A 17,992-nucleotide genomic window follows, 5' to 3' on the forward strand; every position below is an offset into this window, starting at 1 on the left:
AATTCGAGGACTCCTTGACCCGAAATTCAATAAAATGCCAAGAAACTAGTTTAACGCCAAAAAAATTCGAAACTCAAACGGAGCGTCTAAAAATTCAACCAAGACTCATTCTAGACTTAGAATCGCCTCCCAAAACCAACGGTACTCTCGGAATTTCAATCCGAGCCTCGGAACCTCATATGTTGACCAAAGTCAACTCTTTATCACAATTTCACAACTTTAGCAACTTAGGACCTCAATTCTTCGTTTCAACTCCAAATTCAACTCCGTAACTTCACACAGACCCGTTTCGACATTCTAAAACTGTCGGAATCGACGGAAATCCGATCCGAGTCCTGAAACTCCAAATAACTCGAAAAAGCACTTTTTAACCAACTTTAACTCATAAAAACTCAACTTCTCAAAAACTCAACTTTTTACCAACTTTTCCTCAAACTAACTTTACAACCACAAAACATGGGACTAGGGGCAACTACCGAAAGGGCAAAATAGTCATTTCCACGAAAAATTACCAAAATGACCTTTCGGGTCATTACACTAAACTTGTAGTCTAGATCTTTAAGTCGAAAATTGCTTTCACATGAACTCTCCAATGTCTTGTTTCATCTGTTATTCAGGAAAAATTGTACATTCAATCATTTTGTTATAGGTCTATTGCAATTTTAGTCCTTGCCTCAATTGTTGTGGACAAGGTAACCTTATTAAATTTGTGGTTTTAAATTCTAATCTTATTAAATTATTAGATTCTAAATTGATAATTGTACACATACAATGAATTTTTAGGACAAATAATATTGAATTTTAATTTAGGAAAATGGGTCAAAAATACCCCTCAACTTTGGTTTATTAGTTGACTATGCCCTTACCGTTAAAATAAAGTTATTCTTACCCTTGCCGTTACTAATTTCATCATTTATGTCCCTATGTTGATGGAAATCCCCAAATTGACTTAAATTAACCTGAATTCTTTTAAAAAACTCATTCCCCATTTTAAACCCATGCTTTGACCCGTCTAAAAACCTAACCCAAAAAACATTTAACCTATTTTCCTTACCCATTCTTTCAAAAGATCTCAAATCCCACAAGAAACATTTACAAAGAGTGTTAATTGTCTCTAATAAATATATTTAGCAATAAATAAACTATTGTCATTAAAGATCACTTTTAGTGATCCTAGCTTCTCATATTCATTTGTTTTTGTAGAAGTAATGGACAAAATAATAATGATGGGTATCTTTCCTGAATTTCCTTATTAATTGTGTTATTAGTATATAGTGCTAGTGAATTTATTAGTTCGACTCCCAATTGCTGTGCACAAAATCACCGTTTGAACACTGTTGCGATGATTTGGGTTCAGTAAAACGTAGCGTGCATAATTAAGCTGTGAAATTAATCTTATTATTCTCTACTGAAGTTCAAATGCTCCTATTGTAATTTTGTTCATATTTTACTAATTTGTTTGTCGACATATATTTTATTTGAATTATCAGGAATAATTAACACGCTCCCGCCCTTTCAACTACAATCACTAAGCAGGTTTCTAACCTTTGGATCTAAGGGTTGATAAAAGGATATAACCAAATCATATCAAGCAACTTTTTCATAATTTACTTTACTTTTTGTATACACTAAAATTTTGCCTGATTAATTAATTTACTTATTCAGTTTCTCCTTTCGTTTACAAGCTCAATTTGATCAATAAGCTAAGTATTGTGATAGACGGATAAATATTATTTATTATGAAAGAGAAAAAACATAACCACAATAAAACATTTATTTTGCAATAAAAACAGAAGAAGGCCAAAGCGGAAGCATTAGATATATGTAATTGTGTGCCTAGATTAAGTCCAGCATAGCTCGTCTTGATCGTGCGTCGATCTGAGCACGAATTTGAGCTGCTACAAGCCGGTCATGATCATCATTCACTGAATTTATCATTTCCACCGCCGCATTCGCATGGGAATTCCGACTTGGATTTGGACGCTGCTGTTTGGGAAAAACACCGACTTCAGGACTAATTATCGCACAGTTCAAGTGTGAAGCGAAATCACACCCACCGCAATAGTAGAACCAGTTGTCCTTGTTCATCATTACAGAGCAGATATCGCAAACATATTCGCTATCCTCAGGATAACCGTATTGGAGCTCCAATTGATGCGTGTGTTTATCAACAAGTATAGAGCTAGGACAGGATGCACATTGCAAGTGAATATCAAATTCACAATCAGCACAGTTAAAGCAAAATCCATTTCCAACAGAGCCACAAGCATTGCAAATATAGGAACCACTCGCGTAAGACGGAATTTGGTGAAGGGTCAATGGGTGCAAAGGATGAGACGAGTGATTGAGAATACGCGGAGCATTAAAGCAGTTTTCATGGAGGAAATATTGGCAGGTGTTGCAGCCGTAGAAAGGCTTGTTACTGTTGTTTGGTTTCTCACAAGCATTGCAAGTGAGAGTTTCAGTTGGATTCACAATTTGTTTCATGACGTGTTGATGGCTGAAGTGTTGTTTACCCTCATTTGTACCCCGTTCAGTCTTCCCATTGTGTTTTTTTTGTTCTTTGTAATTTTGTTGTGCAATATACTCCTGGAGAGTTAAGTAGCTGCATATTTATAGATATTTCAATTAAACTCCTATGATACAATAACTTTGCGACGTTGTTTCGTTTGGACGACTTTGCTTCGATGCATATATTTCCTTTTTCTTTTACTAACGAATAAGTCGTTTCCGACATTAACAATTTGGCCAATTGATTGACTAACTGGTACGTACTAAAATGGGGCCAAGCATCTTCGTATTCACGAATTAAATGTGTTGAAACAATCATGATTGTGGTGGACGGGTAAGTACTCTTTCATCCTTAATTAAATATCTTGGATTCAAGTTTTCTTGAATAAAAAATTACCTTTATTAGGGACCGTTTTATCTGCAATGTGACTTTTTGCTCTTTGCAAGTTGGGATTTCATCACTCATTTTCGTAAGGCTGGTCGACTGCTACTTCATTTAGAAATTCTTCTAATCTGTATCAGATAATATTGGAGTCTGATTATTGAAGCTTCTTAATACTTTCTACGTCTCATTTTATGTGGTATACGAGAATCTTTGTAGCTTAGTTGGTTGGCTATTTAAATTCTCCCCTTGTTGATGAGGTTCGATTCCCCACATTGTATTCACCTCTCCATAATCCTTTCCCCTACCCTCAATTTTATTTTATTTTGTAAAATGTGGCATACTGGCAGCATATTTTATTTTGTAAAATGTGGCATACTGACACCATTTGATTTGACATGGTGTTTAAGAAAAAAAAACTTTTAAAATTTGTGGTCTAAAACATTTCTTGGATACTTGTGTGATTACAAATCATTTCACAAAAGAGAATTTTTAAAGCTAAATTGTTACTGATTATACTAAGGTAACATTCTTTTTTAAATAGATTAAAAAAGGAAAAATGACACATAAAATGAAAGAGCCGGTACTAATTATCTTGTCAGGCGAATAATCATGTCTGTTTGATTCTCATCCTTGTATCTCTGATTATCACCTAATTTATACTTAATTATTATCTCATAAAATTATATTTTTTCTCTAATTCAATTTTCTTCGACAAAAAAATAACTTCCTGATGTTATAATTATGAATGGGGTGTCCATCCAAGAAATAAACTCCGAATTAAAGTACTAATCCCTTCTCACAAATAGAATTATGTTTTTTGTAAGAGAGGACTGACATGATTATCATTCTGCCAAAGGCATTAATTTTGGACCCAAGAAAACAGAACAAAAAAGGGAAAAATCAAACACTAGTTTATAATAGATAACATAGCAACCAAAACAAAAATGGAGAAACTTGATGATTAAAGATACAAATCTGAAAGAGAAATAACATGATAACAACAATAAAGCATTTATTTTGCAATAAAACTGAAGAAGGCCAAAGCGGAAGCATTAGATATATGTAATTGTATGCCTAGATTATGTCCAGAGCAGCCTGTCTTCCTCGTGCCGCTATCTGAGCGCGAATTTGAGCTGCTATAAGCCGCTCATGAGCAGCATTCACTGAATTTATCATTTCCACCGCCGCATTTGGATTTAAATTTGAATTTGAATTCGAATTCTGACTTGGATTTGGATTTGGATGTTGCTGTTTGGGGAAAACACCGACTTCAGGATTAGTTATCGCACAGTACAAGTGTGACGCAAAATCACAGCCAGCGCAATAGTACAACCAATTGTCATTGCTCATCGTTACAAAGCAGATATCGCAAACATATTTGCTATCCTTGTCTTCGTCAGGAGAATCGAAGTGGAGCTCCAATTGATGGGTGTGTTTATCAACAAGTATGGAGCTCGGACAGGATGCACATTGCAAGTGAAGATCAAATTCACAATCAGCACAGTTATAGCAAAATCCATTTCCAACAGAGCCACAAGCACTGCAAATATAGGAACCACCCGCGTAAGCCGGAATTTGGTGAAGGGTCAAGGGGTGGGAAGGATGAGACGAGTGATTGAGAAAACGTGGAGCATTAAAGCAGTTTTCATGGAGGAAATATTGGCAGGTGTTGCAGCCGTAGAAAGGCTTGTTAGTATTGTTTGGTTGCTCACAAGCATTGCAAGTGAGAGTTTCAGTTGGATTGGCAATTAGTTTCAAGATGTGGTCATGGCTGAAGTGTTGTTTACCCGCATTTGTATCCCCATTCAGTCTTCCCATTGTGTTATATTTTTCCTTGCAATTTTGTTGTGCAATATAGTAGAGATACATTGGAGAGTTACGTAGCTGCATATTTATAGATATTTCAATTAAACTATATGATACAATAACTTTGCGACGTTGTTTCGTTTGGACGACTTTGCTTCGATGTGTTAAAGAATGACAAAAGTCCTACATCGATGGTTAATGAGATGGGTGGACTCCTTATAAGGCTTGGACAATCCTCCTCTCTTGGAGCTAGCTTTTGGGGTGTGAGTTAGGCCTAAGACCTAATTTAACATGGTATCAAAGCAGGTCCCGTCTCACCCGATGTTGGGGCCCCCAAAATCAAAATTGCCCACGCACCAGATGCTAAGCACTGGGCGTGAGGTGGGGTGTTAAAGAATGACAAATGGGTGGACTCCTTATAAGGCTTGGGCAATCCTCCTCCCTTTGAGCTAGCTTTTGGGGTGTGAGTTAGGCCTAAGACATAATTTAACACGATGCATATTTCCTTTTTCTTTTACTAACTAATAAGTCGTCTCCGACATTAACAACTAGCTGTTATACATTGGCTACGTACTAAAATGGGGCCGAACATCTTTGTGTTTTGACTTTGGCTAAAATGGCGCCGAGCATCTTTGTATAATCGTATTCACAAGTTAACATGGCCACATTGTCTCCTTCCACCACTTTGCATTCATGTTTTTTCCCCTTTATTAATAGCAACAATTTGGCCAGTTGCTATTCAAAAGTATATATGTAAGCATGTTGACTTACTTGGCGCTCTTATTGAATGGCTACATAAAATAATGGTGGGCATCTTCCTATAATTTGACAGCGTCTAAATGTTGCCCTTCTAAGTACTCCTTTTTTAGGTCTTGGGTTCGAGCCCTACAAATAGAATCGCCTTTAATGTTTGAGAATATTTTACCCCAAACATGAGATTTTTCAATGTGAATCCGAATTTAGTCGTGTGGCGATTGGATTATATATATATATGTATATATATATACGTGGTCGTCTCTGTGATTAAGCTGTAAAATTGGATCCACTAAATTCGGCATATTGGTAACTTTGGGAAGTCAACTGTATTGAGGTTCATGGATGTTACGGTAAATTGATAACTTTACCATTCAGTCTTCCCATTGTGTTATATTTTTCCTTGCAATTTTGTTGTGCATTTATAGATACTAATTCAACTATACTAACAAGTTAATAACATGGAGAACAAACAACTTTTTAAAAAAAAACTTTATTAAGTCTGGAGAACAAACAATTTGGCCAATTGTTATTCAAAAGTCTGTTTAAATTAAATATCTGTAAGCATATTGACTGACTTAGCGCTGAAGCATATTGACTGACTTAGCGCTGTTATCATTGGCTACTAAAATAATGGCGAGCATCTTCGTATAATTTGACATACACTAAAACTTCCTTGTTCATTTTCTTATCTCTCTCATAAGCTCTATTTGATTAGTATCGATTGTGAAGTAGTGATAAGTATTTTTTTATTCAGGTGTCAAGTTTGAGCCTTGAGTATATATAGAATCACCTTAAATGTTAGAAAATGTTTTACCCCCAAAGTTGGACTTTCGTATGGGAATCCAAAATTAATCGTGAGGCACTATGAATATCGAACACCGAACACCGAATGAAAAAAAAAAGTAGAAGCTCTATCTAGATTTATAGGTTGTCATCTCAGTGATATAAACTGTAAAATAAGATCCACAGATTTCGGCAAATTGATAACTTTGGAAAGTCAACTGTATTGAGGTTCATGGATGTTACGGTAAAAGTCCACTGTTAGACTTTTTCCTATTAGCAAGTTGGCATTTTATCATTCATTATCCTAGTGCTGACTATTGATTAACATTTGATTAATAGTCTGTATTGATAATCTTCTGAACGTTGGAGTACGATCCTTTTCCGGACCCTGGGTGAATACAGAATGCTTTTGCACCGGGTTGCCCTTGATTCTCAGGCTTTTATCGAGTTTCTCAAGTTGATTCTCACTTCTTAATCCTTTTAGCCTTTTTGGTGTCATGTTTTTGCTGAGTTGGAATTTTATGATTGTTGTTTTTGGACTCTAATCTTGTTAAATTTGTAGGTACTAAATCAATAATTTGTACACATTCAATAAATATTGAGGACAAATTATTGAATTAAAGCTACCGATCGATTCGACCAAAACTATAACAAACATTACTCTAGCTCTGCCCCTTTTATAATAACATTCCATGAATTTTTAGGACAAATGATACAGAGCAATGCACTTTTAACCTTTGTGTTATAGGGCTAGTGGATGTTAGTTCTACTGGCTATTGTTGCGCACAAATCGTGTTTGGAACATTGTTGCGAAGAGTGTGGTTTACAAGGGAAAACTAACGCTTAAAAGCATAGTCAAATTGGGAATCTAATCTTATTATTCTACGCCAAAGTTCAAATGCACCTATTTTATTTCTGCTCCTTTTACTTTGTAATCTAAAATTTCGTTTGACAACAACGGCAGATGCACGGTAAAAAATATGGTTTCGGCAAACTCACTAATTTTGGCTCAAACTTTGTATATGTATTAGGACCAATAATTTATTTGAATTATCGGAAACAATTTAGTATATATGATCCTTAGTAATTCCTTTTTGTTTTCTTAGAGAGAACATTGACAACTTATAATTGGAAATAGTAATGAATAGTACTAACATTTGATATTGAAGAGAGTGATCAGAAAGAGAAATAACACACCAAAACATTTGTTTTGCAATTAAAAGACAACATAATTTGAGCTTAAACAATTTTCTTATCACGATGATAGTGTTAATAGTAACCGTATCGTCTTCGTGGTGTCATCAAGTCCAGACAAGCCTCTCTTCCTCGTGCCGCAATCTGAGCACGAAGTTGAGCTGCCATTATCTGTTCATCACCTTCATTTGCTGAATTTATCATCTCCACTCTTGCATTTGGATTTCTATTTGGGTTTGGGTTTGGATTTGAATTTGAATTTGAATTTGGATTTGGAACTGGACGCTGCTGTTTGGCGAAAACACCGACTTCAGGACTAGTAATCACACACTGCAAGTGTGACGCGAAATCACAGCCACTGCAATAGTACAACCAATTCCCCTTGTTCATTATTTCAGTGCAGATATCGCAAACATATTCACTATCCTTGTCTTCGTAAGGAGAACCGAAGTTGAGCTCCAATTGATGCGGGTGTTTATCAACAAGTATCAAACTCGGACAAGATGCACATTGCAAGTGGATATCAAATTCACAACAAGCACAGCTAAAGCAAAATCCATTGCCAGCAGAGTCACAAGCCTTGCAAGTAAAGGAACAACTCGAATAAGTCGCACTTGGGAGAAGGGTCAAAGGGTGGGCAGGATGTGACGAGTGATTGAGGAAACGCGGAGCGTTGAAGCAGTTTTCATGGAGGAAGTATTGGCAGGTGTTGCAGCCGTAGAAAGGCTTGTTAGTATTGTTTGGTTGTTCACAAGCATTGCAAGTGAGTACTGTTTCAGTTGGATTGACAATTAGTTTCAAGATGTGGGAATGGCTGAAGTGTTGTTTATCTTGAGGTCCCGCATTTGTACCCCGGTTTTGTCTTCCCATTTTTTTTTTCCTTGTAATTTTATTGTGCAATATAATGGATATATATTGGAGAGTTAGCTGCAAGTGATATACATTTATAGATAGTTTATTCAACTTTACGATGCAACAACTTGGCCATGCACGTTGCTTCCTTTAGACGACTTTGCTTCCATAATTTCTTTTTTTCTTTTACTAAGTCGTCTCCAACATTAAACATCTTTATCATATTGACTGACTAGCTGTTATCCATGGGCTACGTACTAATGGCACCGAGCATCTTCATGTTTTTGACTTTTGACTAAAATGGCGTCGAGCATCTTCGTATTCACAAGTATAAGGGGTGTCAAAAATAAACTCAAACATAGATAACCAGTCCAATCCGTCCAAAATGAAAAGAGATTATTCTTTTTTGAAAAATATTAAAAAAGAATATAGGTCCTTCTTTTTTAAATGAAGGCAGTGATTAACTTGTCTGACGCACAATCATATATTTATTTGATTATCATTCTCGATCAAGTTGTCTTTCTCGTGTTACCATACTTCTCAAAGTGGATGTGATCAGATTTCATATAAGATTTATGAAAAGGGTCAAAAACATCTTTGAATTATGTGAAATTGAACAAAATGCCCTCAATCGATAGTCTACTCTAAAAAGGCTCTTGTCGTCACTAGTTTGGTTAAAAAGATATTCCTATTATTACTTAGAGTTGAAAATGTCCTTTTTCAAATAAATATAATATTTCTTTTCTTTCTTAAACACGTTGTTTTTCTTCTAATAATATATATTTTTATTAGGAAATGTTTATCCTACTTCAATTCAAAAAAGATTAAGAAAATACAATTATTTCTATTTTATCAAAAAAGAAATTATCTATACCAAAATGAAATTATGATGGGTTGGGGTTATTATGATTTTATATATTTGACCTATATTGTCAATTAAAAAGGTACATACAGTTATTTTATATTAATTGATGAAATTAAGAAGGAAAAAAGATTATTTAAGATTATTTTCTACTTATTTTGTAGAGAAAGTGATTTTAAAATAAAAGAAACTAGACGAGAGGGAGTTGCTCGGATGGTAAGCACCCCTTACTTTCAATCCGAAGGTTGCAAGTTTGACAAAAGGGATGGCAGCTCCTAGGGGAGGGTAAAAAAAAAAAACAAGACTAGGGTTCTTTAAATTTAATATTTTTATTAGAAATAAAATGTGATTAAAAGAAAAATAATAGTAATATATTCATTAGAAAGGAGCATTTTTTAACCATTAAGTAACAATAGGGACATTTTTGGACCTAACTATTGACGATAAGGATATTTACACCAACGATTAACTGAGTGCATTTTTGTATAGTTTCACATAATTCAAGGCACTTTAACCCTTCTCATACACTTTATTTTATTCTTTGAGACGAACAAAAAAAAAATCTCTAAGGCACGTCTTTTCACATTGGAGAGTTCATATAATAAGTACTTTTTGAGGCAAGGGATGATTGATATATGACGAGCACTATCCTTCGTGTTTAACCCCTAATTTTATCCCTTCTACCAAACAACTTACCTTAACTAGTAAAATTATTCGCGCTTCACGTGGGAATTTAATATCACGAAATTTATAAAATAATATTTAAAATCTATCAGTCATTAAAACTAAAACACTATATTATTTTACATACAAGGTTACGTAGTAACAAACATTAATAATGTAAAGGAAAATAAATATTATAACATTTTATAATTTATCATTAATAATATAAGCATAAATTAATGACTGTAAAATACATATCAGGATCTGTAACATAAACAATGGTGTCAATGAGTCACTCAACAGGAGCAAAGTATATGAATATTTAATTGTGCAGAAGAAGAAGAAGAAGAGGTTCAAATTTTTCATTGTTTTAAAATGGGAGGAAATCCCTCTATTTATAGATAACAAAAGGTAGTGTGAACAAATGTTTATTGTGCCTTATCAGAAATGTTACAACTATTTGGAGAAGTGCAACCCTTCGGAATTTCACAACATTTCATAAAAGTCACAACTTTTCATAAAGTCGTAACTCTTCATTAAAGTATCAACTTTTCATAAAAGTCACAACTTTTGATAAAAGTCGCAACTCTTCATTAAAGTCACAACTTTTCATAAAAGTCAAAACTTTTCATAAAAGTCACAATTTTTCATGAAAAGGAAAGGCTAGTTTTGGAAATAAATAAGTTAAAAGGGAATCCTAGTTTGTGGTGGCGCCACGTAAGCGGGACTAGGGTTCTCTTAATCAACTGTTATAAGAAAAAAATGTAAATTTTAGTAGGTTTTAAGAACATTTCAACAGAAATTAAATGATTTGTCATTATCATATATCTCAAAAAATTTAGATATATAATGAATGATTAAAAATATATTGATATCTAATCATTTTTATCTTTTACATAATTTATCATAATATATGTTTGATGATATAATTGTCTTGTTAAAACTGAGTGATGTTTATATGAAGCGATTAAACATTTTTTTCTATTTTTTGTACATGAAAAATATAGAATTGATAATTTTATGGTTAGAATAACTCCTTTTTAAAAACAAATTATATAAAAGTTTTCGATAATCAATATTAGTTATAAATAAGTTAAGACCGTTAAAAATGTACACCACAACAATATACATAAATTTTTTTAGAGAAAATCTACTTGTCTGAGGTCAAACGTTCACTACGTTTCGTTATTGTTACTTTGTTACTCTAACAAAATTTCTATAAGGAGAAAGATAAATTTGAAACAACAGAAAAATAATATTGTTGACCCTTTTAGAAATTCATTCTTTATTAAACTGCTGCTTTGAAGGCCCTTCTAGATGCTTCATCAATGCAACTTTACAAACTTTTTTAGAAATATGTATGTATAGTTGTTGCATTATGAAAGTACAAGTAGATCAAAATGTTGGATTTTAGACTCATTTTAAAGAAATATTCTCGAACATTAAAAAATTAAAAATGAATCTAACCTAGATAGCTCTAATGCTCAGTAATGACTTGGGACATAAAGGACAACAAATCTATGTTAATAGACATATCTTTTGTAGCTTAAGATATTACTTTTATTTAGAGCAGTTTTTAATTCATATTCTTCAAATTAAGCTTGTTGAAAATAGTCATAACTCACATCAAAAATATTTAGTAGAGCTGAATGAGAAGGAAAAAAAGAAAAACATTAAAAGGACGAAAGCTTTGTCCAAATGAGATCATATACATACCAAACAAAAAATAATCAATACAATTTTAAGGAGACAACAAAACAGCGAGAAAAAACATACATTAAAGGGAGTAAACTGTGAGATATCCAATGATGAAAACAAATTATTCTAACCTGAAAAGTTCTCATGTTTTAAAATAACATACCTCAGAAAATTGACTAACACTTCAATCAATTTTCAATCCTTAAAGTACTTATAATATTTAGTGATAAAATTTAGTATAAATAGATAACAACAACATAAAACAAAAAAATATGGGCATGCAAAGTTATTAACTCTCAGAGGATTTTCTAAAGAACACGAAATCTCATCCTTGTATGTGAAGAAATGAAGTTGTTGATGAACAAATTAGAGATTTGTAAGGGTTTTTTTTATCGTACCATCAACAATTCCAGTAGAGAAAACTTGCTTGAATACTCAATTAACGTTTGTTATTTAATATGTACTAACAAATATTTATAACAATAATATTGCAGAAACATAAACAACAAAATTTAAAGCATGTATTCAAAAATAACAATTAATAATATAAGCATAAATTAATGACTGTAAAAACATACAAGAGTCTGTAACAATAGAATGAAACAGAATAGAAAAAAATCGAGTCCACTGAATGCACAGTGTCCCCTTAAGAAAATTATTCCCTCCTAGTACCCGAGATTTAAACGAATAGATCCTCTCAGGAAAGAACGATTCTATTCACCAGTGTATTGATACAAAAAAAATTGTGTCAGTGAGTCATTCAACAGGAGCAAAGTACACAATTATTTAATTGTCAGAAGAAAAAGAAGAAGTTCAAAATTTTCGTTGTTTTAAAATGAGAGCTAGGAAATTCCTCTATTTATAGACAACAAAAGGTAGTGTGAACAAATGCTTATTGTGTCTTATCGAAAAGGTCACAACCTTTCATAAAAGTAACAATTTTTCATAAAAGTCGCAACTCTTCATAAAAATTACAACTTTTCATGAAAGAGGAAGGCTAATTTTGGAAATAACATAAATTAAAAGGGAATCCTAGTTTGTGATAGTGCCACGTAGGCGGGTCTAGGGTTCTCTTTTATATATATATATATATGATATATGATATATGATTAATTGTGTTATAGGGCTAGTCATCAATTTATTAGTCTGACTCCCAGTTGTTGCGCACAAATCACTGTTGGAATACTGTCTTAAATTAAAGATACATAGAGGTGAAGCTTTCAAAATGGTGCATAATTAAGTTGTGAAACTAATCTTATTTTTCTATGCGAAAATTTAAACAGTTGTAATAGATATTGTAAGATGGAGAAACATATCCAGCAACGATATTAAACACAGGAGATCGATAAAACATAAATAATATGACATGCAAATTATCAAGCATTTATATTTTGCAGAAATTACATGAATAATATCAAAGCGGATGCATTATCACTCATAAGATGATGACATTAATATATAGTTAATAGTAAATGTATGTTCGTGTTGGCCTGCTCGAATCCATCATTTCTTCTCCTAATCGTGTTGCCATTCGAGTAGCAAGTTGATATTCAAAAAAATTATCACTAATCTCATTAACTGAATTTATCATTTCCAGTGCTGAATTTGCATTTGGATTGATTGATCGGCTCGCTAGGTAAACAACAAGTTCAGGGCTAGCACACTGCAAGTGCGCCCCGAAATCACAATCAGCACAATAGTACAACCAATTGTCCTTGTTCATTACTGCATCGCAGACATCACAAACGTATTTGATATCCTTATCTTGGTGAGGAGAACCGAATATGAGCTCCAATTGATGTGGGTGCTTGTCGATGAGTAATGAACTCGGACAAGAGGCACATTGCACGTGGACATCAAACTGGCAACGGGCACAGCTAAAGCTGAATCCGTTGCCAGAAGATCCACAAGCGTTGCAAAGAAAGGAACGAGTCGGGTAAGTTGGAATTGGGAGAAGAGTTAAAGGGTGTGAAGGATGAGATGAGTGATCGAGAAATCGCGGAGCGTTGAGGCAGTTTTCATGGAGGAAATATTGGCAATTGTTGCAGCCATAAAAAGGCCTGTTACTATTGTTTTGTTGCTCACAAGCATTGCAAGTGAGAGTACGTACAGTTGGATTGACAAGTTTCAAGACATGGGGGTGGCTGAAATGTACTTTATTATCTTGAAACGATGTCGTTCCTTGGGTCGACGATGTCATATCGGTATGGTTTTTTCTTGCCATTGATTTTACTTGTATTTTTGTTAGATAGTGCGAGTAAATTAAGTGAGTTACAGTAATATTTGTAATTGTATTTATAGCTACTTAATGATGATAGAAATAGCAAGGGATAAGTTAATAACATAGGAATTCAACTTTCTTAGGTTCATGGAAGTTACGATTACGAATGACTTTCAATTTGCTCTAATCAATTAGTTGGCATTTTTAATTTAGATATGCATCAATATTTTGGACGTTGAAGTTTTTGTTACTGCAGCATTGAAAACTAACTTGTCAAAGGAGCAGACATTTGAATTCATTATTTCTTATGTACACATTACAAACTAATGAAAAAATAAAACCAATTTCCTTTTTTCTGCCCATCGAATTATCTCGTTTATGCATTTAGCTTTTCCTGATTTCATCTATACATTTAAGCAAAATTGTACGTTTCACCCTTGTATTATAGGGCTAGTGCATTTTTAGTTCTAGTCTTAATTTTTGTGCACAAGATATTCTTCCATTATTTTTTATGTGCATTTTAAGAATTTCTGTTATGTTAGTATAAATGTAAATTCCACCCAACAATATCAATTATCAACAATTGTGAATAGATAAACATAGAAACTGTAAAGAAGATGGAGAAAAATGTGCATCAACATGAACCATAAAAATACAAGTCACTAGGATGTGGTGTAGTGGATGGTGTTGATCATCTCTTAATTAGAGGTCTCAAATTCAAGTCTTAGCTATGAAAAAGTTCTTGATAGAGAGCGACCCCCCTCCTCGAATTGGGCACTATGCAGCGCTCCAATGTGGGTATGGGAAACTGAAAATAAAATAGAAATACAAGAGTTGAAAGAGAACTAATTGTGCTCCAAAAGGAAATAACATAACAGCTGCAAAGCATTTGATTTGCAGAAAATCAACATGAATTGAAAAAGTGGATAGCAGCTAGTAGTAATAGCGTCTTGGTGATGGCCCGTCTATCGAATCCAGTATAGCCTGTCTTCCTCGTCTTGCAATCTGAGATTCAATTTGAGCTGCTATAAGCCGCTCATGAGCATCACTAACTGAATTTATCATCTCCACTGATGAATTTACATTTGGAATTTGATATTTTGGATTTGGATTTCGACGTTGATGTGATGACGGAAGAACATCAGCATCAGGAGATGCACAGTGCAAGTGCGACCCGAAATCACAATCAGCACAATAGTACAAGGATTCGTCCGAGTCCATTATGATATTGCAGATATCACAAGCAAATAGGGTATCCTTATCTTCGTAAGGAGAACCAAAGCAGAGCTCCAACTCATGTTGATGTTTGTCAATAAGAATTGATCTTGGATAATTGAGTTCCTCCTCCTCCTTCTCTTCCTCTTCGTCTTTCGCTTCTGCTTCTGCTTCCTCTTCTTCTGCTTCTTCTTCCTCCTCTTCTTCGTCTTCCGCTTCTGCTTCTTCTTCTTCTTCCTCTGCCTCTTCTTCTTGATTGATTTCTTTTTCGTTCTTGATGGGTACCTCCTCTGTTTTCCTGATTACTACTGGATTTTCTCTTGGTTTGTTGCCCAACAGTTTCGGACGTTCTTGTTGGCTGACAGATTTGGAAATGGCACATTCAAGATGTGTACCAAAATCACAATCAGCACAATAATACAACCAGTTATTAAGATCAACATTGTCGCGACAGAGATCATAAACAAAAACGGTGCTTTCATCATCGGCATCATCATAAAAAGGGGATTCAAATATGAGCTCAAGATCATGATGATGGTGCTGGGACAGGAAGACAGTTTGGGGCAAAAGAGCACAGTGCATGTGGACATCGAATTCGCAGCGTGCACAGCTAAAACTAAAACCATTTCCAGCAGAGGCACAAGCCTTGCAAGTGTAAGAACGATTCGAGTAAGTCGGAATTGGGAGAAGGGTCAAGTGGTGAGATGGATGAGAAGAATGATCAAGAAAACGCGGAGCGTTGAGGCAGTTTTGGTGGAGGTAATATTGGCAGGTATTGCAGCCATAGAAATTACTAGTAATGTTTGGTTGCTCACAAGCATTGCAAGTGAGAGTTTCAGTTGGATTGACAATTGGTTTCAAGATGTGTGGATGGCTGAAGTGTTGTTTACCTTGACATGTCCGTTTCTCCCTTCCCATTTTTTCTCGTAACTTTCAATTGTTGATGCACTTATCAACAACTGGACATGAATATATTAGAGATCTAGCAAGTTCAATGACCAAACTATAGCTAATTGGTATATATAGTTACCCTACTTAATTAGTACTCCCTCTATCCCTAATTACTTGTCCACTTTTCCTTTTTTAGTTGTCCCTAATTACTTGTCCATTTTGACAAATCAAGAAAGGACAAACTTTTTTTCTCTATTATACCCTCAATTTATTACTTTGAAAAATGTAGAACTTTTTGAAAATCTTAAATTTTTAATTCGTCCCCTTCATAATTAATAAGGATAAAATGGTAAATTCACTATATTAATTACTGTTTTCTTAATAAGTGTATCACTTCAAAAATGGACAAGTAATTAGGAACAGAAGAGTAGTAATAAGTTGGCAATGCATGCAACAACTAAGTGGCATTCCTTTTTCTTGATCTCTTCAATATTGTAAGTTGTCTGGGACAAATTGTTATTAAAAAAAAAGTTTAATTAGCACATTGACACAGCTACGTACTAATTAAAATGGGGAGCATCGTTGCATTTTTCAAAGCCAGCGAGGACGAAAAAAGAAACTTGAGAAGTCAACTGTATTATGTTCATAGATGTTACAAAAGAATCCACTATTGACTTTTTCTCTTTGCAAGTTCATATTCCCATCATTCATTATCATACCGTTGACTATTGACTAATAATTCATCTTATTCTAAGTTTTGATTATTGCAACTAGCTTGCCAAACCAGCGGGCATTTATTAAAAATAAAAAAATCTCAATAGAAATAAGTACAAGCAAAGATGACTAGATCTTACTTTACTGATCCTAAGGTACAAACCTCTGGATTTTGGGTGGCAATTAAGTGTTTTTTGTAATTTCATAGATATATTAGAATTAACTAGGTCGATAAAAACTGAGATAAATAATGTGAGGTTAATGCGTGCATTGAGGGAAATATCAAGAATGGAGCTTTGGAATGTGGTATTCCTTTTCTTTTCTTCTTTTTTTTTAAAGCAGTAATTCTTCTGATTACTAATGCTCATCGTATTCGACGATCAATAGTCATACAGAGATGTTCTTGGGTACATTAGTTGGTCATTTAGAGCCCGTTTGTATTGACTAAAAAAAAGCAACTTTTTAAAGTGCTGAAACTTATTTTTAAAATAAATAGTTATGTGTTTGGATAAAAGTGTTGTAATTGAAAAAAAAGTTGTTGATGTGTTTGACAAATAAGTGTTGGTAAACACTTTTTTTTATTAAAATGTCTGAAATACCCTTTAAGTTGTTAACATGATGAAAAGTTGATTAATTTAAGGTTTTTATACTTTAAAAATATTAAAACAAAATTAATTTATATTTTACATCCATAAGTAATAATATTTTCCTATCATTCACATATTTCTTTACCACCACAAATTATTTATAAGAGGAATAATAATAATAATAATAATAATAATAATACTTTACCCCCACAAATTATTTATAAGAGGAATAATAATAATAATAATAATAATAATAATAATAATAATAATAATAATAATAATAATAATAATAAAATAATGATAATAATAAAATAATAATAATAATAAAATAATAATGATAATAATAATAATAATAATAAAATAATAAAATAATAAAATAATTAAAAATATATATAATAATAATAAAAAAATAATAATAATCATTTAAAAAAATAAAATAATAATAATAATAATTCAATATGGGCAATTTGGAAATTGTATAAAAGAATTAAGGGCAAAAAGGTAATATACTTGGTCAACATAAAAGGGCTTTTAAGTTTTAAAAAAAAAAAGCTCCCCTCACCTAGCTTTTAGCTTTTGGCTTAAAATAAGTCATTTTTTACTTAAAATAAGTCACTTTGATAATTGTCAAACACTCTAATAAATCAAAAACTGGCTTAAAAGCCAATTTGACCAGCTTAAAAGTCCATCCAAACAGGCTCTTATTCGGTTCGGATCTATTAAAATCAACACGGATGGAAGTTTCATATCGAAGTCAGAGTTGACAGGGTTTAAAGGTATTGCAAGAGATGATAAGGGGAGGTGGGTCGGAGAATTCATTGGGTGACTAGGTGTGGTAACGACATCGTGCCTCA

General features: G+C 33.3%; 5 protein-coding genes across 5 annotated transcripts; all 5 read right to left on the bottom strand.

The window, feature by feature from the left end:
• Positions 1-1,836: 1,836 nt before the first annotated feature.
• LOC125863479 (uncharacterized) lies at positions 1,837-2,977 on the bottom strand. Its single transcript, XM_049543651.1, has 2 exons — positions 2,909-2,977; positions 1,837-2,589 (listed from the first exon to the last, which is right to left on the bottom strand). Exons 1-2 carry the CDS (start codon positions 2,975-2,977, stop codon positions 1,837-1,839), a joined length of 822 nt encoding a protein of 273 aa, XP_049399608.1.
• A 993-nt stretch (positions 2,978-3,970) lies between these two features.
• Positions 3,971-4,722, bottom strand: LOC125841152 (uncharacterized). The gene has a single exon (XM_049520210.1). It carries the CDS (start codon positions 4,712-4,714, stop codon positions 3,971-3,973), a length of 744 nt encoding a protein of 247 aa, XP_049376167.1. The 5' UTR covers positions 4,715-4,722.
• A 2,647-nt stretch (positions 4,723-7,369) lies between these two features.
• Positions 7,370-8,305, bottom strand: LOC125841124 (uncharacterized). The gene has a single exon (XM_049520143.1). It carries the CDS (start codon positions 8,303-8,305, stop codon positions 7,511-7,513), a length of 795 nt encoding a protein of 264 aa, XP_049376100.1. The 3' UTR covers positions 7,370-7,510.
• Positions 8,306-12,972: 4,667 nt separating this feature from the next.
• LOC125863626 (uncharacterized) lies at positions 12,973-13,710 on the bottom strand. The gene has a single exon (XM_049543696.1). The coding sequence runs from the start codon at positions 13,708-13,710 to the stop codon at positions 12,973-12,975; it is 738 nt and encodes a 245-aa protein (XP_049399653.1).
• Positions 13,711-14,622: 912 nt separating this feature from the next.
• On the bottom strand, positions 14,623-15,864 carry LOC125878496 (uncharacterized). The gene has a single exon (XM_049559773.1). The coding sequence runs from the start codon at positions 15,862-15,864 to the stop codon at positions 14,665-14,667; it is 1,200 nt and encodes a 399-aa protein (XP_049415730.1). The 3' UTR covers positions 14,623-14,664.
• Between the last annotated feature and the right edge of the window lie 2,128 nt (positions 15,865-17,992).

This window comes from Solanum stenotomum, chromosome 1, assembly GCF_019186545.1.
Source record: "Solanum stenotomum isolate F172 chromosome 1, ASM1918654v1, whole genome shotgun sequence".
In the NCBI taxonomy this organism is placed as follows: domain Eukaryota; kingdom Viridiplantae; phylum Streptophyta; class Magnoliopsida; order Solanales; family Solanaceae; genus Solanum; species Solanum stenotomum.

What these genes read in the sequence shown, in the direction of transcription:
- LOC125863479 (XM_049543651.1), bottom strand. Translation starts at nt 2,977, where the DNA reads ATGAGTGATGAAATCCCAACTTGCAAAGAGCAAAAAGTCACATTGCAG. An exon ending in TAAAACGGTCCCTAATAAAG is followed by an intron (nt 2,590 to 2,908) that starts GTAATTTTTTAT and finishes TTAACTCTCCAG; the next exon opens with GAGTATATTGCACAACAAAA.
- LOC125841152 (XM_049520210.1), bottom strand. Translation starts at nt 4,714, where the DNA reads ATGGGAAGACTGAATGGGGATACAAATGCGGGTAAACAACACTTCAGC.
- LOC125841124 (XM_049520143.1), bottom strand. Translation starts at nt 8,305, where the DNA reads ATGGGAAGACAAAACCGGGGTACAAATGCGGGACCTCAAGATAAACAA.
- LOC125863626 (XM_049543696.1), bottom strand. Translation starts at nt 13,710, where the DNA reads ATGACATCGTCGACCCAAGGAACGACATCGTTTCAAGATAATAAAGTA.
- LOC125878496 (XM_049559773.1), bottom strand. Translation starts at nt 15,864, where the DNA reads ATGGGAAGGGAGAAACGGACATGTCAAGGTAAACAACACTTCAGCCAT.